This window comes from Bufo bufo, chromosome 2, assembly GCF_905171765.1.
Source record: "Bufo bufo chromosome 2, aBufBuf1.1, whole genome shotgun sequence".
NCBI lineage: Eukaryota > Metazoa > Chordata > Amphibia > Anura > Bufonidae > Bufo > Bufo bufo.
This window is the reverse complement of record NC_053390.1, coordinates 391627731-391649319: the sequence shown is the minus strand read 5'-3', so window position 1 is coordinate 391649319 and position 21589 is coordinate 391627731. Positions and strand designations below refer to the sequence as shown.

At 43.9% G+C, this 21589-nt stretch overlaps 1 protein-coding gene across 1 annotated transcript in view; it reads left to right on the top strand.

Moving 5' to 3' along the window:
- The window catches only part of FOCAD (focadhesin), a 246965-nt gene extending 226007 nt beyond the window's left edge, over positions 1 to 20958 (top strand). The window contains exons 36-44 of the mRNA XM_040417224.1: positions 3760 to 3888; positions 4189 to 4304; positions 7075 to 7335; positions 9938 to 10027; positions 10137 to 10314; positions 16024 to 16121; positions 16231 to 16473; positions 18487 to 18562; positions 20473 to 20958. Of these exons, the coding sequence (XP_040273158.1) occupies positions 3760 to 3888; positions 4189 to 4304; positions 7075 to 7335; positions 9938 to 10027; positions 10137 to 10314; positions 16024 to 16121; positions 16231 to 16473; positions 18487 to 18562; positions 20473 to 20546 (1265 nt within the window). The 3' untranslated portion in view covers positions 20547 to 20958. The remainder of the gene's footprint in view (positions 1 to 3759; positions 3889 to 4188; positions 4305 to 7074; positions 7336 to 9937; positions 10028 to 10136; positions 10315 to 16023; positions 16122 to 16230; positions 16474 to 18486; positions 18563 to 20472) is intronic.
- Positions 20959 to 21589: the final 631 nt, after the last annotated feature.

The following is a 21589-nucleotide window of genomic DNA, read 5'->3' as shown; positions in this document are numbered from 1 at the left end:
TGTAATATTTCTTAGCAGAGAAAATGCCTTTTTCTTCAGTTATCAATTCTTTTTTCCCTATCCTTCCTAAACTAACATTATCTCTGAATTCTGTGATAAATCCATCTTGAAAGAACAGGGCAGGCTGCCTGCTCACTGAAGGATGATACTACCTCATCCCATAGAAATCACCAAAAAAAAATTAAACTAACTTTCGTATGTATGAAAATCCAAAAAGCTTTATTGTAAATATATATAAACAGTACATACATGTATTATAAAACAGGCAGCACAAGGCGGGACACACAGATGAGGAGCAGGACCCAAGGAGAGGCCGGGAGATCAGTGCAAAAAAATACAGGGAAAAAGAATACTAGCTGAAAGAGCATACCTCAGAGTCTCATAGCAGCAACGCCCCAAACACAATGCAACAGAGGCGATTGTGTTGCATTGTGTTTGGGGCGTTGCTGCTATGAGACTCTGAGGTATGCTCTTTCAGCTAGTATTCTTTTTCCCTGTATTTTTTTGCACTGATCTCCAGGCCTCTCCTTGGGTCCTGCTCCTCATCTGTGTGTCCCGCCTTGTGCTGCCTGTTTTATAATACATGTACAAACCGGATTCCCAAAAAGTTGGGACACTAAACAAATTGTGAATAAAAACTGAATGCAAATTGTGAATAAAAACTGAATGCAATGAAATGTCAATATTTTATTTGTAATAGAACGTAGATGACAGATCAAACGTTTAATCCGAGTAAATGTATCATTTTAAAGGAAAAATACGTTGATTCCAATTTTCACGGTGTCAACAAATCCCCAAAAAGTTGGGACAAGTAGCCATAAGAGGCTGGAAAAAGTAAATTTGAGCATAACGAAGAGCTGGAAGACCAATTAACACTAATTAGGTCAATTGGCAACATGATTGGGTATAAAAAGAGCTTCTCAGAGTGGCAGTGTCTCTCAGAAGCCAAGATGGGTAGAGGATCACCAATTCCCACAATGTTGCGCAGAAAGATAGTGGAGCAATATCAGAAAGGTGTTACCCAGCATCCATACTGGATGTCCGTGATCTCCGGGCCCTTAAACGACACTGCACCACAAACAGGAATGCTACTGTAAAGGAAATCACAGAATGGGCTCAGGAATACTTCCAGAAACCATTGTCAGTGAACACAATCCACTGTGCCATCCGCCGTTGCCAGCTGAAACTCTACAGTGCAAAGAAGAAGCCATTTCTAAGCAAGATCCACAAGATCAGGCGTTTTCACTGGGCCAGGGATCATTTAAAATGGAGTGTGGCAAAATGGAAGACTGTTCTGTGATCAGACGAGTCACGATTCAAAGTTCTTTTTGGAAATCTGGGACGCCATGTCATCCGGACCAAAGAGGACAAGGACAACCCAAGTTGTTATCAACGCTCAGTTCAGAAGCCTGCATCTCTAATGGTATGGGGTTGCATGAGTGCGTGTGGCATGGGCAGCTTGCATGTCTGGAAAGGCACCATCAATGCAGAACCACATATGCTCCCATCCAGACGTCATCTCTTTCAGGGAAGACCCTGCATTTTTCAAGAAGATAATGCCAGACCACATTCTGCATCAATCACAACATCATGGCTGCGTAGGAGAAGGATCCGGGTACTGAAATGGCCAGTCTGCAGTCCAGATCTTTTACCTATAGAGAACATTTGGCGCATCATAAAGAGGAAGGTGCAACAAAGAAGGCCCAAGACGATTGAACAGTTAGAGGCCTGTATTAGACAAGAATGGGAGAGCATTCCTATTTCTAAACTTGAGAAACTGGTCTCCTCGGTCCCCAGACGTCTGTTGAGTGTTGTAAGAAGAAGGGGAGATGCCACTCAGTGGTGAAAATGGCCTTGTCCCAACTTTTTGGGGATTTGTTGACACCATGAAATTCTGATTCAACATATTTTTCCCTTAAAATGGTACATTTTCTCAGTTTAAACTTTTGTTCCGTGATTTATGTTCTATTCTGAATAAAATATTAGAAGTTGGCACCTCCACATCATTGCATTCAGTTTTTATTCACGATTTGTATAGTGTCCCAACTAGGGCTGCAGTAAACGATTATTTAAGTAATCGAGTATTCTATTGATTATTTTTTACGAATAATCGAGTAATCTAATAAGAAAAACATTCTTAAAATAATGTATTGCTTTATAAAAATGTCCCCCTTTCCCAGTGCCATCAGTTCAGCAGCCCCTCCATGCCATGTCCCCCATTGCTCCCATGATGGCACTGCCATCAGCCCCTCCATGCCATCCAGATTGCCATGATGTCCACCTTCCCCAGTGCCTCCTATGCCATCCACCATGTCCCCCAGTGCCATCAGATCAGCAGCCCCTCCATGCCATGTCCCCTAGTGCCCCCATGATGGCACTGCCATCAGCCCCTCCATCCAGATTGCCATGATGTGCCCCCATGCCATGCACCATGTCCCCTACTCCTCCAGATCAACCTTCCGAGTGCCTAATCACAGGTGCCCCCATTAACCCCTCTTCCCCTCCCCCCCAATACTTTTATACACGGCAAATCATAGGTGCTCCCATTAACCCCTCTAACGCCAATAACTTTATACATGCCAAACCATAGCTGCCCACATTTCCCCATGCCAAATCACAGGTGCCACCAATTTACCAGCCCCCCCCGCGCGCGCGCCCCTCTGCTAACTTTATACTTACCTTTCAGTGCAGAGTGCGCCGACACACGGAGTCTGCAGGAGACGTGTCTTCATCCCAGCATGCACTGGGGACCTGACGTCACACACAGCGTCAGCCAGCGCGCTGACGATGTGTGAACGCAAGGTCCTGCAGCGCGGTGCCGACGGGAGGCCACGGAGCGGTGAGTGAGAAGCTTAATTTCACTCGCGCTCCGTGGTCATGTGATTTAAACGAATCCTCGATGCAGAAAAACTGCATCGAGGATTTTTTTGCCTCGATTACATCGATTAAATCGATGAATCGTTTCAGCCCTAGTCCCAACTTTTTTTTGCGCAGTTCTATAGCATGCTGTAGCTCTTCCATTCTGGAAACTGTGGCTTACGGGCTCCAGCAATGCGTGATGTATCAGAAGATCTTTTTTTGCCTGTATTTCCTCTTTAAGCATTAAAAGAATTTAATTTTGCAATGAAGGAAGTTAGCATCATGTTAGCTTCCTCTGCCTGACCACAGTTTACTAATACAGTTCTTGACGGTACTTGAACTCTGTTAGGATAGCAGCCACAACGTGTTCCTGAATTAGTGCTTAGTAACAGGTAGGCCCCCCAAGCTACCAGTTGGTATGTACTGTACAGTGTATTTGGATGTCAGACATGCCTTTGGGGTACACTTTGAAAACACTAGGAAAACACTATGGTCTGATCCCTTTTTGTGGAAATAGGATATCATTAGGTTCATCAGCATCATGGCTTTGGTTCCCAGCAGAGACATAATGGCTATGACAGATCTCTTTTCAAGATGATAGATCTCGTTGGTTTAAGTAGAATCTGTCTGGATTACGTTTTTTTGTTAAAAATAGCACTTCAGACTGCACTAGTTTTGCTATCAGAAATACTGGAAAGCATGGTTGCTTCCATTAATGCTAATGTGAAGCCTAACTTTGAATCCTGTGGATAAAATACATCTGTGCAATATTTGGAGTAGTACTATGTTGTCTACATCTATTCTCTGTATAGTAGCATTATGAGACTCCCGCATTTTATAGCTGTAAGTTTGGACATGTTATGGCACACAATCACACAGCATTTCTTTCTTTTCTTACAGGCCCTGAAGCAATCCCTCCAGCCTTGGTCAAGGTGTGTGTGTCGTCCATTGCTGCAGCCGCTGATGTTCATCAGTACCCACCTGTTAACTGGGCATCCATACTTGCTCCTTTAATGCGACTGAACTTTGGCAAGTCATTTCAATGAGATATTTATTAGCTCTATTGTATATTTGTCTTCACCTCCTTGGATTTGTGCCTTGTCATTTTGTTTGAAGCCAAGGTATCAGAAATGTAAATGATACGTATTAGTTATTTTATTATAATAATAATAAAAAATAAATGTATGGGGAGTAAAGGGAAGGCAGTGAAAATGGTGAACATTGTGCCAAATTTATTAAAAGGGTTGGCCAGTTTCCTATATTAATGAACTATCCTGGGGCATATAGTAGATTTGTTTTACTTTGATGTACTGGCTTTCTTTTACATAGGTGATGAAATCCAAAAACTCTGTGTCCAGATAGCAGTAACTCAGGCCCAGACCTCTTCGAATGCAGCTGTGCTGCTTGGCATTTGGGTGGTACCACCCTTAGTTTACAGCCTTAATGTAAGTAACAGTGTAATTGTAAAGAATAGTTATTGATCATAAAATTACCGTATTTTTCGCCCTATAAGACGCACCAGCCCATAAGACGCACCTAGGTTTTAGAGGGGGGACAATAAGAAAAAAATATCTTTAATTAGAACTCTGTTCAGACCACCAATCAGACCTCAGCTCAGACCCCAATGTGAATGACCCCCAATCAGACCTCAGATAAGAGCCCCCATTGCCTCATAGCAGCCCCCATTGCCTCTCATATTAGCCCCCAGTGCATCAGATCAGCCCCATATTGCCAAAGATCAGCCCCATATTGCCAAAAATCAGCCCCATATTGCCTCACATCAGCCCCATATTGCCTCACATTAGCCCCATATTGCCATGTTTTATAAAATTAAAATCCCACTTACCTCTTCTGTTCCTGGGTGCCGCCGCTCCTCTCTGCCCACGATCTGCTTCCTCCGGCTGTGCTGTGAACTGGCGCGCACAGCGTGAGGTCACAGAGCGCTCTGACGCTGTGCGCAGCCACTGCACAGCCGACAGCCGAGGACCAGGAAGCGGTGAGTACAGAGCCTTCACTGCTTCCTGGCCCTCTGGTACTAATGAGCGCTTCCATAATGGAAGCGCTCATTAGTATTTGCCCCATAAGACGCAGGGGCATTTCCCCCCCACACTTTTGGGGGGGGGGATGCGTCTTATGGGGCGAAAAATACGGTACTTTCAATGAATTACTATTCAATTTTAAAATAAAGTACAAAGACTTCACTGGTGTTTCAACAAACTTTGCATAAATCAGTAGTTAAAGTAATGATAATAAACTTTGTAAATATCTTATTACAGAAAAATGCTTCTTTCTCCAGTTATCAGCCTTTTCTTCTCCTCCCTTTGCCTCCTGCACTGATCACTAAGGTCTTTCTCACATGTCAGTGATTCATATATGTGTGCTGTCTGTGGTCTCTATGGGCCAATCACGTATCCATTGACTTTAATATATGTATTAACACATCAGTGCTTTACCACGGACTGTGGGTCCATGGTTATATCACAGAAAAATTTCTTATTTTGTCCGTGATTACGGATCCCTCATGCACAAAACTACAGACACAATGATGCCATCAATGTTTTGTCTCTGGTTTTCATGGATCATTGGTAGAAGATGTTCTGCAAATGCATTTTCAGCCCAGCAGTGTCCATGAAACACAGGTGACACATGGACTGAACCACTGAAAATCCCAGAACCACGGATCAAACACTGATAGATCAATGAAAATGTCATGGATGAAACATAACCTGGACCGTGCCATCATGGAAGTACCACAGGAGTGTGAATGAGGCCTAACTCTTAGTTAATTGAGGCAAAGAGGAGATAGATTATCAGCTTTACTGAGGGATCAGGTTACAGTTTTTTATTGTTTTTTTTATAGAAGTCTATGTTGAGGGGAAGAGGTTGAGGAGGAGGTACTAGAGAAACCAGTTTAAATGTGGTCATCAGTTTTCCCATAAAAACTTCAGCATTTAGACAGATAAATAAGCAGGTGGTAACGACCAAATCATTGGTAACATATTGTCACGAGTAAGCAGCTTACCATAAACCCCTTTGACATTGTGACACGGAGGGGAAATTTTGAGGTTAACTGCAGTCATGGAGAAGAACAAAACACTCATCAAATCCTGTAAAGTGAAATGAATGCGCGAGTGTGTGTCTCTGTAGCTGAAAATACAAAAGATAAAACCAAACAGTGGATATATAGATTGTAGGTTTTACTAATGCTATAGTCGCTATATAAATGAGTAAAATGAATTTTATATAGTTAAAATAGCATTAGTAAAATTTGCAGTCTATATTCAGTGTTCGCAGACTGCTTTTACATTATGTTTGACTTAGGCTACTTTCACACCTGCGTTCGGGTGTCCGCTCGTGAGCTCCGTTTGAAGGGGCTCACAAGCGGCCCCGAACGCATTCGTCCAGCCCTAATGCATTCTCAGTGGACGCGGATCCGCTCAGAATACATCAGTCTGACAGCATTCAGCCTCCGCTCAGCGAGCGGACACCTGAACGCTGCTTGCAGCGTTCGGGTGTCCGCTTGGCCGTGCGGAGGCAAGCGGATCCGTCCAGACTTACAATGTAAGTCAATGGGGACGAATCCGTTTGAAGATGACACCATATGGCTCAATCTTCAAACGGATTCGTCCCCCATTGACTTTCAATGTAAAGTCTGGACGGATCCGTTCAGGCTACTTTCACACTTAGAATTTTTTTCAAACTATAATGCAGACGGATCCGTTCTGAACGGATACAAACGTCTGCATTATAGGAGCGGATCCGTCTGAGCAGACATCAGACGGACCCGCTCTGAACGCTAGTGTGAAAGTAGCCTTAAAGGGGTTCTGCAGTTTTTTTAAACTGATTATCTATCCTCATCATCAGCATCTGATCGGCAGGGGTCCAACACCTGGGACCCCTGCTGAACAGCTGTTTGAGAAGGCAGCGGCGCTGGCAGTAGCGCCGCGACCTTCTCGCTGTTTATCGCAGACCCAGTAACGTCACGACTAGTATCAATGGCCTGGGCGGGGCTAAGCTCCGTTCACTTAAATGGAGGCCAGTGATACTAGTCTTACCCACTATCTAGTGGTACTTGTATATACGAGCGCTTTATATTTCCATGTGGAATCTGGCCTGGTTTTACATATACATGTTTTTTTCTAAGCATTCAATGAGTTCTATTGTCGCCCCCACCCTTTCACAACTGCAGCATTTAGGAAATTGTTTGCATTGCAGGTCACAACCCGCTCATACCTGGTTACTTCTCTGTCACTGTGGATGAAGCACGTCTCTGAGGATAAGCTGCAGACGTTTGCTAATGTGTTCATGATTGCTCAGTTTGATGCCCAAATTAAGACAATGGATGTGACGACGTCGAATAATATTTTGCTGGGTCTGGCCCAAGCTATGAAGCTTCCTAACCCCCCACAACATTGCTGGAGTTTTCTGTGTACAACCATAGAAAGGCTATACCAGCTATTACCAGATGAGATTCAGGTAAACTATACCCATAGAGCAATACTCAGCAGCGTATACAACTCTAATACTAGTAACAGTTCCTGTACCACAAATGTACTGAATACAGCATATTCTTTATCTAAGCAACATCTGTGCTTCTTGTTGAATCAGTTATTACTTGTATGTCATGATCACTCCGGATGCTTGTGCTTTTCCCATCAAGGGAGGCTCCTGGGCTCTGTGCAACCTGTTGAGTATGCGTGGTGGTGGTGGGGGGGGGGTGTTATCCTATGATTACTGTAAAAGAAAATTTGACATCATATAGTACATAATAATCTCTTTCTAACAAAGCTAGAACCAGCACCAGTACTCCAGACTACAAAAAATAACCAGGAGCCATTGGATCCTAAACTAAAAAATTTAGGAGCCAAATTACTTTTTTTTAGTCGCCAAATTTAAAATGCATATAATTAAAAAAAGGACTTGACGGAGAAAATGAGACGCAGGTCACAGTAGTGAGCCAGCACTACATATAGGAGAATACAGCACCACATACCTCTCACATCCAGTGACATCTTTTGGGGGACAAGGTAAATAAAAATTGCAAATTGCGTAGTTTCGATTTTTTTTATGTTACTGCCTTCACCAGAGCGGAAATATTTTTTTTATATTTTAATAGCTCACACTTTTTCGGATGTGGCAATATGTAATATGTTTATTTTTTATTGTTTGTAAATTTTATATGTTTAAAATTGGCAAAGGGGGCGATTTAAACTTTTAGTATTTTGGTGTTTTTCTTTAAACTTTTTTTTAAACTTTTTATTTAATAACCATTTCCCCCCTTAGGGGCTATAACCTGGATCTTTTCATCCCTTGTCCTATTCACCCTGATAGAGCTGTTTTAGGGTGACTAGGACCTCACACTCTCCCTGCTGCCCTGTGCATAGTACACACAGCAGCAGGGAGCTGACTATGGCAGCCAGGGCTTCAGTAGCGTCCTGGCTGCCATGGTAACAATCTGAGCCCCAGCAGTGTAATTTGCCACTGCCACCAATAGAGGGGAGGGGACCCTGTTGCCACCATATAACAATGAGGGGCGGGGCCTGTGGCCACTGCGCCACCAATGATACTAATAATAGGGGGGAGGGGAGGACGCACTGCACCACCAATGAATGTAATTAAAGAGGACCTTTCATGGGTCCAAAAAATATAAACTTGCTCTGAATAAACATTCAGAGCAAGGAGGAGGAGACGCCAGTGTCTCTCCTTCTCCCTGACAGCAGCGCTCAGAAAAAAAAAACTACCTGGCTCTGAGCTGCGATTGGACAGCACTGCTGTCAGGGAGAAGGAGAGACACTGGTGTCTCGTCCTTTTTGCTCTGAATGTTGAAAATACCGGGGGCCACAGCGGGCAAACGGAGCGGCGCCCAGGAATAATAGTAAGTGCACTTAGATCCCTGGGCGCCGCTCTATGTAGCCTGCTACTAAGTTCATATTTTTTGGACCCATGAAAGGTCCTCTTTAACTCATTTATACAAGTGTCGGCAGCAGTATCACAGACCCGGCACCCGGCCTCAATAACAGGGCATGCAATCCGCTGCAATTAACCCCTCAGATGTGGCACCTGATAGGGCATGCGATCTGCAGCAATTAACCCCGTTATTGAGGCTGGGTCTATGATACCGCTGCCTATACTTGTATTAATATGTTTTACATTCATTGGTGGCGCAGTGGCCACAGCTCCTCCCCTCCTCCTACCTGCTATCTCCCCATTGGTGGCAGTGGCGTCCGCGTCGCAGTGGGGAGGGAGGGACTCCTCCCCTCCTTCTCCACTGTTCTAGTTAAGAGAACATGGCGTGTGCCATGTTCTCTAACTGATACTAGGCTGTGCAGCAGCGCGGCGGTCCAGTCGCAAATGGCGATAAGACTAAAAAGTCTTGTCGCCATCTGCAAATTTTAAGGCGCAATGCCAACCGTTTTGGTCGCCATCTGGAGCCCTGTACCTCGTGGATCCAGAGATCTCCACATTCATTGCTTTAATTGCTCTGCTAGATTTATATGAAGCTTTGCAGCTTAAGGAAAGTGTCCTTCCTGCTGTAGATCTCTCTCTCTATCACAGCTCAAGAGGAAGTTGAAGGATGGAACTGAGCATGTGCATCCACATAGAAATAAGAACAGAACAAACAGCAGGTGGCGCTATACAGATAACTTTCATTGAATAACTCAGTGGCTATAATAAATTTTTAATTACATGAAATTACAAAAGTACTCAGATCCAGGTGCTGGTTTTAAAACTGTAGAATATTTTTCGTGGGATAATCCCTTTCATATGTGCCAGGCAATTGATTGCAAAAGCCCATGCACTTTAAGCATTACCAATTATTTTAACTTGCCGTGAATTTTTATCAATTTATTAATATAAGAGCAATCAAGTACATTGTAAGTGATCACAACAATCGCTTACATGAAGCTAAAACATGTAGGAAAGCACAATGAAGATACAGCAAAATATTCCATATTCAAGTGTAAGCAATGAACACATGGCCATAGCAAAGAGAGGAAAGATCAAGATGATCAGCATCTCCCCGTAACACAAAAGAACCTTTCTTCATTTTTTTTTTACATATATACTCCTGATGCAGAAGACTAACATGGGGATGTACATTGAAGTCGCTAAATGCATCTCAGAATTGGCAGATAGTGAAGTTGAAAGGATTTGCTGTATTTCCAAGGTAAAATCCTAACACCTAAAGTAACTGCTCAGACTTTTATGTGAAGTTCATGTCTAATGGAAAAGTTATTTCTTTTTTCTGTTGCTTTAATCCTATGCCCTAACTACAGGACAACATCCTAAAGTCTACTTTTGTTCGAGGGTACCTCATTTCTCAAGGACGTCTGCCACTGTCATGCTTAAGAGAAGTGAGAGAAGTAGCCCTAGAGTGCAAAGATAAAAAGACTATCATTTGGATGTTATTACAGACCTTCTATCAAGCAAGAGTCCTAAGCCATCAGAATACAGGTAATAAACTATGAGAATTAAGGGGGTTCTCCAGGAATGACTTAACCACCTCCGGACCGCCTAACGCAGGATCGCGTTCCGGAGGTGGCAGCGCTGCGCACAGTCACGCATATATGCGTCATCTCGCGAGACGCGAGACTTCCTGTGAACGCGCGCACACAGGCGCGCGCGCGCTCACAGGAACGGAAGGTAAGAGAGTTGATCTCCAGCCTGCCAGCGGCGATCGTTCGCTGGCAGGCTGGAGATGTGTTTTTTTTAACCCCTAACAGGTATATTAGACGCTGTTTTGATAACAGCGTCTAATATACCTGCTACCTGGTCCTCTGGTGGTCCCCTTTGTTTGGATCGACCACCAGAGGACACAGGTAGCTCAGTAAAGTACCACCAAGCACCACTACACTACACTACACCCCCCCCCCCGTCACTTATTAACCCCTTATTAGCCCCTGATCACCCCATATAGACTCCCTGATCACCCCCCTGTCATTAATTACCCCCTGTCATTGATCACCCCCCTGTAAAGCTCCATTCAGATGTCCGCATGATTTTTACGGATGCACTGATAGATGGATCGGATCCGCAAAACTCATCCGGACGTCTGAATGAAGCCTTACAGGGGCATGATCAATGACTGTGGTGATCACCCCATATAGACTCCCTGATCACCCCCCTGTCATTGATTACCCCCCTGTCATTGATCACCCCCCTGTAAAGCTCCATTCAGATGTCCGCATGATTTTTACGGATGCACTGATAGATGGATCGGATCCGTAAAACGCATCCGGACGTCTGAATGAAGCCTTACAGGGGCGTGATCAATGACTGTGGTGATCACCCCATATAGACTCCCTGATCACCCCCCCTGTCATTGATTACCCCCCTGTAAAGCTCCATTCAGACGTCCGCATGATTTTTACGGATCCACTGATAGATGGATCGGATCCGCAAAACGCATCCGGACGTCTGAATGAAGCCTTACAGGGGCGTGATCAATGACTGTGGTGATCACCCCATATAGACTCCCTGATCACCCCCCTGTCATTGATTACCCCCCTGTCATTGATTACCCCCCCTGTAAAGCTCCATTCAGATGTCCGCATGATTTTTACGGATGCACTGATAGATGGATCGGATCCGCAAAACGCATACGGACGTCTGAATGAAGCCTTACACGGGCGTGATCAATGACTGTGGTTATCACCCCATATAGACTCCCTGATCACCCCCCTGTCATTGATCACCCCCCTGTCATTGATCAACCCCCTGTCATTGATCAACCCCCTGTCATTGATCAACCCCCCTGTCATTGATCAACCCCCCTGTCATTGATCACCCCCCTGTCATTGATCACCCCTCTGTAAGGCTCCATTCAGACATTTTTTTGGCCCAAGTTAGCGGAATTATTTATTTTTTTTCTTACAAAGTCTCATATTCCACTAACTTGTGTCAAAAAATAAAATCTCACATGAACTCACCATACCCCTCACGGAATCCAAATGCGTAAAATTTTTTAGACATTTATATTCCAGACTTCTTCTCACGCTTTAGGGCCCCTAGAATGCCAGGGCAGTATAAATACCCCACATGTAATGTAATAGAGCAGCACGAAATGCCAGCAGAATGCTTGGATGTATAGGGAGAGGTATAAGCAGTAGAAAGAGTGAAGTGCTTATGCCGCTGTACAGAACACTGGTGAGACCTCACTTGGAGTATTGTGCGCAGTACTGGAGGCCATATCTCCAGAAGGATATAGATACTCTAGAGAGAGTTCAGAGAAGAGCTACTAAACTAGTACATGGATTGCAGGATAAAACTTACCAGGAAAGGTTAAAGGACCTTAATATGTATAGCTTGGAAGAAAGAAGAGACAGAGGGGATATGATAGAAACTTTTAAATACATAAAGGGAATCAACTCGGTAAAGGAAGAGAGCATATTTAAAAGAAGAAAAACTACCACAAGAGGACACAGTTTTAAATTAGAGGGGCAAAGGTTTAAAAGTAATATAAGGAAGTATTACTTTACTGAGAGAGTAGTGGATGCATGGAATAGCCTTCCTGCAGAAGTGGTAGCTGCAAATACAGTGAAGGGGTTTAAGCATGCATGGGATAGGCATAAGGCCATCCTTCATATAAGATAGGGCCGGGGGCTATCCATAGTATTCAGTATATTGGGCAGACTAGATGGGCCAAATGGTTCTTATCTGCCGACACATTCTATGTTTCTATGTGACCCAATTTCGGAATGAAGACACCCCCAGGTATTCCGTGAGGGGCATATTGAGTCCATGAAAGATTGAAATTTTTGTCCCAAGTTAGCGGAAAGGGAGACTTTGTGAGAAAAAAATTAAAAATATCAATTTCCGCTAACTTGTGCCAAAAAAAAAAAATTTCTATGAACTCGCCATGGCCCTCATTGAATACCTTGGGGTGTCTTCTTTCCAAAATGGGGTCACATGTGGGGTATTTATACTGCCCTGGCATTCTAGGGGCCCCAAAGCGTGAGAAGAAGTCTGGTATCCAAATGTCTAAAAATGCCCTCCTAAAAGGAATTTGGGCACCTTTGCGCATCTAGGCTGCAAAAAAGTGTCACATATCTGGTATCGCCGTACTCAGGAGAAGTTGGGGAATGTGTTTTGGGGTGTCATTTTACATATACCCATGCTGGGTGAGAGAAATATCTTGGTCAAATGCCAACTTTGTATAAAAAAATCGGAAAAGTTGTCTTTTGCCAAGATATTTCTCTCACCCAGCAAGGGTATATGTAAAATGACACCCCAAAACACATTCCCCACCTTCTCCTGAATACGGCGATACCACATGTGTGACACTTTTTTGCAGCCTAGGTGGGCAAAGGGGCCCATATTCCAAAGAGCACCTTTAGGATTTCACAGGTCATTTACCTACTTACCACACATTAGGGCCCCTGGAAAATGCCAGGGCAGTATAACTACCCCACAAGTGACCCCATTTTGGAAAGAAGACACCCCAAGGTATTCCGTGAGGGGCATGGCGAGTTCCTAGAATTTTTTATTTTTTGTCACAAGTTAGTGGAAAATGCTGATTTTTTTTTTTTTTTATTTTTTTTTTCATACAAAGTCTCATATTCCACTAACTTGTGACAAAAAATAAAAACTTCCATGAACTCACTATGCCCATCAGCGAATACCTTGGGGTCTCTTCTTTCCAAAATGGGGTCACTTGTGGGGTAGTTATACTGCCCTGGCATTCTAGGGGCCCAAATGTGTGGTAAGGAGTTTGAAATCAAATTCTGTAAAAAATGACCTGTGAAATCCGAAAGGTGCTCTTTGGAATATGGGCCCCTTTGCCCACCTAGGCTGCAAAAAAGTGTCACACATCTGGTATTTCTGTACTCAGGAGAAGTTGGGGAATCTGATTTGGGGTGTCATTTTACATATACCCATGCTGGGTGAGAGAAATATCTTGGCAAAAGACAACTTTTCCCATTTTTTTTATACAAAGTTGGCATTTGACCAAGATATTTATCTCACCCAGCATGGGTATATGTAAAAAGACACCCCAAAACACATTCCTCAACTTCTCCTGAATACAGAGATACCAGATGTGTGACACTTTTTTGCAGCCTAGGTGGGCAAAGGGGCCCATATTCCAAAGAGCACCTTTCGGATTTCACAGGTCATTTTTTACAGAATTTTGATTTCAAACTCCTTACCTCACATTTGGGCCCCTAGAATGCCAGGGCAGTATAACTACCCCACAAGTGACCCCATTTTGGAAAGAAGAGACCCCAAGGTATTTCGTGATGGGCATAGTGAGTTCATAGAAGTTTTTATTTTTTGTCACAAGTTAGTGGAATATGAGACTTTGTAAGAAAAGAAAAAAAAAGAAAAAAAATCATCATTTTCCGCTAACTTGTGACAAAAAATAAAAAGTTCTATGAACTCACTATGCCCATCAGCGAATACCTTAGGGTGTGTACTTTCCGAAATGGGGTCATTTGTGGGGTGTTTGTACTGTCTGGCCATTGTAGAACCTCAGGAAACATGACAGGTGCTCAGAAAGTCAGAGCTGCTTCAAAAAGCGGAAATTCACATTTTTGTACCATAGTTTGTAAACGCTATAACTTTTACCCAAACCATTTTTTTTTTACCCAAACATTTTTTTTTATCAAAGACATGTAGAACAATAAATTTAGAGCAAAATTTCTATATGGATCTCGTTTTTTTTGCAAAATTTTACAACTGAAATTGAAAAATGTCATTTTTTTGCAAAAAAATTGTTAAATTTCGATTAATAACAAAAAAAGTAAAAATGTCAGCAGCAATGAAATACCACCAAATGAAAGCTCTATTAGTGAGAAGAAAAGGAGGTAAAATTCATTTGGGTGGTAAGTTGCATGACCGAGCAATAAACGGTGAAAGTAGTGTAGGTCAGAAGTGTAAAAAGTGGCCTGGTCTTTCAGGGTGTTTAAGCACTGGGGGCTGAGGTGGTTAAAATGGCCACCATCAACCTATCCTAGAACGTGAGCAGGATTGGTTGCTGCCTAGGGGGATGATGGGGTGGCAAATGCCAGAGTGTAATGTGCAATGAGGCTCTGCCCCCTCACCCCTTCTTCCTTAGACAACTCTGCAAGCGGAGGCAGCCAGTCCTGCTTATATTCAGGGACAGGTTACTGGAGGCCATTTTAAATTATTCCCGGAGAACCCATTTAGGAAGAAACTGAACAACACATGGGATCCTTCTGCCAAAAAGCACCGAGAGTTACTTATCTGACAGATCCCACACCACCACTCAGGTCCTTCCGGATCTGCTATGTGTTGACAACATGTGACTGCTGCAGTCAATCACTGGCCTCAGCAGCCTACCAAAGAGGCCAACGATTGGCTGCAGCGGTCAGGAGTTATCAGCGTGAGATCACTGAGTAAACAGAGCTGAGCGTGGGGAGTACTGGAGTGGCGGTGCAGGATCTGTCAGGTTAGTAATGCTCAGGTTTTAGGGGGTTTTTTTGCAGAAGGATCCCATGTGTTTTCCGGTTGCTTCCTGAAACTGGACAACCCCTTTAAAGGAAAAGTAAACCAGGTAACGAACGTTAAAAAAAATTTAAAAAAATAAACACTTGCCTATGCAAGTCAATCAGTCTTGTAGAAATCTAGCAGAAAAGGGGGATCTTTAACACCTTGGATTTCTCTTATGTTTCATATGGTGTTCTGGGAATGCATGGGGCTTATAGGTTCTTTCAGTCAAAACTGGGGAAAACATAGACAAAGCAGCCTGTGCCCAACCTCATATACAAAATCTTTTATTGTAATAATCCAAGCATGAGTTACTAGTACTGTTTTTTTTTATTTATTTTTTTACAACCTTAATATTATGTAAAAGTGTATTTCAGTTTTATAAAGTCATGGCATATCACTAGGATATCCAGAGAAGTACAAAGCACTGGCACTTACAGATCCCATGGTTCCCATCCTAGGATATGCCATCACTTTATGATCAGTAGGGCTCCAAAACCTTGGCTGTAGCGCTGTACCCGTAGCACTAACCCTCTGCTGCCCTTCAATTACGTTCCTTCTTTAGGTTAGTATATATTGGCTACTTTTTATAACAAGTTTGCTAACAGCGTATTTTTTTATTACATATTACATATTTTTGCAATTGGAATTACACAAGTCTTACATTTTTGTAACATTTGGCCCATTCTGTTGTGGTTTATTTCTTGATTCTTTTAGGCATCTTAAAGCGATTGGACTGGCTGCTGGATTTGATCAGTTACACTAGAAACATAGCTTATAAGTCCACACCTTTGCAGAATGTTCTTCTAAGTAAGGTAGTGTACATAGTGTTTATTTCTTGGAAATTGAACAATGTCATGACTTCGATCTGTAATGTTTTAATATTGCATTCTTGGTAAAGGTGGTATTTCTCTTCCTGTTTAGGGAGTGGACTTCCTGCTACATGTTTTTGCTGTGTCTGTAGTGGCCTGGGGTGATCGTACAACACCTTTACTTCTTGGGATCCATGGCAGCTGGTTGTCGTGGAATCATGAATCCTCTTTTACCACTGGTTCTTTGGGAAAGCAGCCTATGGACATGTTGACCATAAATGAATGTTTTACTGCGTTACCAGCAAGTTTGCAGTCGCTATTAGCAAAAGAGCCTTGGAAGGAACATGCTCAGAAGGTATTTCTCTTATAGCATATGTAGAAGCCTTACAGTACATCCTACATATACTGCAATCCAATCTGTACACATTGCATGTATTCAGTTCCCTTGTATTCATTATGGAGCCCTTCAGACACCCTAGATGCAGCAGGGAGCAAGAAACACCAGCAGATCGTCTCACTCCTGTGGTACACATGTTGTCACCCACCAATCTGCAGAAGCACTGAAGCCCCACTATTGATGACATGCTACTGGCACTTCAGGGTGCTGAGTTTCAAAGGGTTATCCCATGAATAATGTAAAAAATGAAACTCATACATAATCTAGTACATGTTAACCTTTTTGAAACAAGGCTAGAACCAGTCTTGTATCTCACATGGATCCAGAGATCGACTCATTCATTGCTCCAATTGTTCTGCTATATTTATTTCAAGCGGTCAGCTTATGGGGTGTGTCCTTTCTGCTGCAGCTGGTGGCAGTTTAAGGATGGAACTGAGCATGTGCTTCCATCTCAGTGAGCAGGACAGAGAAATTAGAAAAAGGGCGTACAGCAGGTGGCGCTATACAGATAGCTATAACACTGTACATTTTTAATTACATACAGTTACAGAAGTATTCAGATCCAGGTGCTGGTTTATTAAAAAACTGTATTTTTCGTGGGGCAACCCCTTTAATAGAATGGAAGGTCATGCATCCTGCTGCACTTTCTACGTGGAAGATATGAACAGGATGTAGTGAAATAATAAATCTGTTTTTTAGAAAGTGAAATACTTAGAATATTTTATTGCACAGATGTTTAGCTGCAGCATGGAAAGTGTGAGACTTGAGTCCAGATTAGACCGTGTTTATACTGAATATCTCCAGTGTGCCGGACGTCCTGCTGTGAAGACTAGGCTCACACTAGATTACACTTTCTTATTTCCCCCCCAATGCAGCTGAAGGCAGCATCATCACAACTAGAGAACCCACAGTAGACCTGTGTAACGGTTGGAACATATGAGGTCCTTGTTTCCTTCCACATTTTGTTGCCTATAACAGAAATGAAGCTCAAAATAGACGAAAAAGAAAACCTTTCCTTTGAGAATCTTGGGATTCATTCCTGATTTGGATTGCAAAAAAAAAAAAGTTAGACCTAAACCTCATATCATTTAAAGTGTTCTTCCATTTATGAAAGAAAGATATGCTGCAGTTCTTCCTATAAACTTTCAGTTCCTCAGATGCCTGCGCGGTGCACTATTATAACTGATAATAAAGCTCCAGCAATAGAGAGTTTCTTAAAGGGGTTCTCCAGGCTTTTAAAAAAAATCCATGCTTTCTTCTAACCTTTGGAAGAAAGACAGTTTAGTTAATACTTACCCCTCCAGCGCTTGATGCTGCCATCTCCCCTGTACTCACACAAGCTTCAGTCTCTTCCACTCGAGTCCCGACCGGATGTCTTCCCGTTTCTCCCAGTTCAGCCTGCAGCCTGTGTGAGTACAGCGGAGATGGCAGCATCAGCAGGGTAAGTACTAAACTGTCTTTCTTCCACAGGTTAGAAGAAAGAATGGATAAAAAAAATAAAAATAAAAAGCCCAAAGAACCCCTTTAATCATCTATTCAGTTTTCTATGTAAATAATATCGCTCACTACAAGCTGACTTGAAGTGCTGTGCATAGATTTATCTTGATTACCTATCCTCAGGTCCGACACCCAGCACCCCTGCCGATCAGCTGTTTGAAGTGGCGTTGGTGCCCCATAGGCGCGCCTCTTCCTGTTTTTTACACTGCACGGTCTCTGAAGTGCAGTGTAATGATGAGTACTCACGCCACTCACTTGAATGGAGCAAGTACTTGTAATTACACTATGCCTCTGCTCCACAGGAGACGACGCACAGTGTCCTCCTCTTCCAACAGCTGATCGGTAGGGTCATCAATATCGCTGCACAACCCCTTTCAATTAATTACTGCTTAATGTCTTGACTATTTAGAAGAATAATCATCCTATTTTTGTGACTACCTGTCTGAAGACAACATTTTAATTTTTTTTCAATAGTTTATTGATTGGATGATAAACCTCCTTGAAAGTCCAGAAGGAGCCTTATCAGAGGAATCAAGAACTGTTCTGAAAGGTATGACCACAGTTAATAGAAGTAATAGAAGGCCAGATTTGAGGCAAATTTTTTATTTAAATTTAATTTTTTTGTTGTTGAAAGACTGAGACTGTTTAGGAGACATGACGGAGGTAGTCTATAAGATATAGTGAATATAAGTTGTAATACAAGCAGTGGGTACGGATTTCTAGATGTACCATATATTTAATTTTGGTTATGGCTATGGTATAAAGCAGTGATACCTAACCTACGGCCCGTGGGCCAAATGTGGCCCGCGAAGCTGTGTTATGCGGCCCTTGCGACTCCCTGGAAAAAGTCTAAGGCGTACCAATACAACTTAGACTTTTCCGCCACATTCATAGGCGCTGTGAACGGCATAGGCAGCGCAGCGATGCTGCCTGTGCCTGAAATAAACAATAGCAAAGCTCCTTACAGCAAGAAGCTTTGTTATTGGTTGGTATAGGCGCGTGCCGGACCGATACAGGTGCTGAGCAGGGGAAGCCGGCGGGAGCTGCAAGTAGGAGGGACGGGCTCCAGGGGTGGCTGTTGTAAGGAGAGCGGGCGTGCTGCCCTAGGACCTTGGGAAACATGACAGGGCTGCTGGAGAGGTAAGGAGCCGTGGACTCATGTGACTGCTTGCCCCCTCCTCCTATCACCCCACTAGTGACCCTGTTCCCCCCTCCTCCTGTCACCTCATTAGTGACCCTGATTCCCCCTCCTCCTGTCACCCCACTTGTGACCCTGCTTCCCCCTCCTCCTGTCACCCCACTAGTGACCCTGCTTCCCCCTCCTCCTGTCACCTCACTAGTGACCCTTCTTCCCCCTCCTCCTGTCACCCCACTAGTGACCCTGCTTCCCCCTCCTCCTGTCACCCCACTAGTGACCCTGCTTCCCCCTCCTCCTGTCACCCCACTAGTGACCCTGCTTCCCCCTCCTTCTGTCATCCCACTAGTGACCCTGCTTCCCCCTCCTCCTGTCACCCCACTAGTGACCCTGTTCCCCCCTCCTCCTGTCACCTCATTAGTGACCCTGCTTCCCCCTCCTCCTGTCACCTCACTAGTGACCCTGCTTCCCCCTCCTCCTGTCACCCCACTAGTGACCCTGCTTCCCCCTCCTCCTGTCACCCCACTAGTGATCCTGCTTCCCCCTCCTCCTGTCACCCCACTAGTGACCCTGCTTCCCCCTCTTGTCACCCCACTAGTGACCCTGCTTCCCCCTCCTCCTGTCACCCCACTAGTGACCCTGCTTCCCCCTCCTCCTGTCACCCCACTAGTGACCCTGCTTCCCCCTCCTCCTGTCACCCCACTAGTGACCCTACTCCCCCCCTCCTCCTGTCACCCTACTAGTGACCCTGCTCCCCCCTCCTCCTGTCACCTCACTAGTGAACGTGCTTCCCCCTCCTCCTTTCACCCCACTAGTGACACTGCTTCCCCTTCCTACGGTCACCCCACTAGTGACCCTGCGCCCACCCCACTAGTGACCCTGCTCCCCCCTCCTCCTGTCACCCCACTAGTGACCCTGCTCCCCCCTCCTCCTGTCACCCCACTAGTGACCCTGCTCCCCCCTCCTCCTGTCAACCCACAGGGAAAAAGCTGAACAGACTCCACCGAATATGATGGGATCAGTTCAGTTTCCCTTCGGGATCCTGTCTTTTTACCGGACAGAAAAGTGCTGCATACAAGGCTTTTTTGTCTGGTCTTTCGACAGAATCTGCAACAGAGGCTCCAATCGCAGCCTCCAACGCAGATTTGAAGGCCTACATATTTTGTATTTTAGTAATGCTCACACATGCCCCCTCACAGTGTTTGCATTTCTTTCTGGCAAAGCTACCTGGTTCTGGCCTGCGAAATTTATACCATACCATATGCGGCCCCCAGACGAAAAATGGTTGGGCACCACTGGTATAAAGTGTCCTTTTTGTCTTTCAGCTTCACTTTTTAACTTGAGAGGTCTTCCAGAGTTTAAGAGGAAAGCTGTGTGGACCAGAGCTTTTGGCTGGTAACCGTCTCCTGTTTCATCAACTAGCCATCATATGACTCAGGAATGTCATTTATATCAACGTCTGGTTATTGAATCAAGCCACATTGATTTGTGTAGTCCTGTAGTACTTTGTAAAATGCCAGGCTGTATTTGGACCAAAAGTGTCCTTTATATTTAAACTTACTGTCGGCTGTATTTAAAGGGGTTTGTCCCATTAAAACAACTTATCCCCTATCCATGGAATAGGGTATAAGTGTCTAATTGGTGGAGGTCTGACCACTGGGGCCCCCACCAATCACGACATTGGGGGCCTGTCTTCCTCCATTTGAATGCAGCAGGAGGCACACATGCACATCCGCCACTCCATTCAACTCTATGGGCCTGTTGAGTATACTTAAGCAGAAGACTTGGTTATCTATGGCAGCCCCATAGACCTGCATGGAGCGGCAGTGCACATGCGTGTCCACTTCTCCATTCAAACAGGGGAACACAGGCCCCCATTCTGGTGATCAGCTCCAGCAGTTGGCCCCATCAGACATTGATAGGGAATAAATTGTTGTAATGGGAAAACCCCTTTAATAGTTATCAAGATGTCATGTATTTATTTTTTACAGTGCATGTACTGTATGACTGCCTTAATAAAAATATTCCATTTAAGCCAATGTGACTATTATTTATTTAAATGACTATCTGTTGTGCTGTCTTAATATCCTAAATATCACTACGATTACCTTAATTGGAGAATCACCAGTAATTTGCATTCGTATTGTTTTATGTATTTTCGTGCCCTGTTGAAAGTGATCTTCCCTTTCTTGTTTGAAAATACATTTCTGCAATGGACAGGTACAATGCATAAATGTTTCCTGTGTGTGCCGTGGGACTGACAAAACCAAATGTCTTGCTTTAGGGCTCATTTAGACGGCCGTATGCTATCCGCAAAAATGCGGATGCGTTTTTTTGCGGATTAGATGCTGACCCATTCACTTCTATGGGGCCCTTTTCTATTCCACGGTTCCGCAAAACAAATGAAACATGTCCTATACTTGTACGTGAAAATCAGGACAT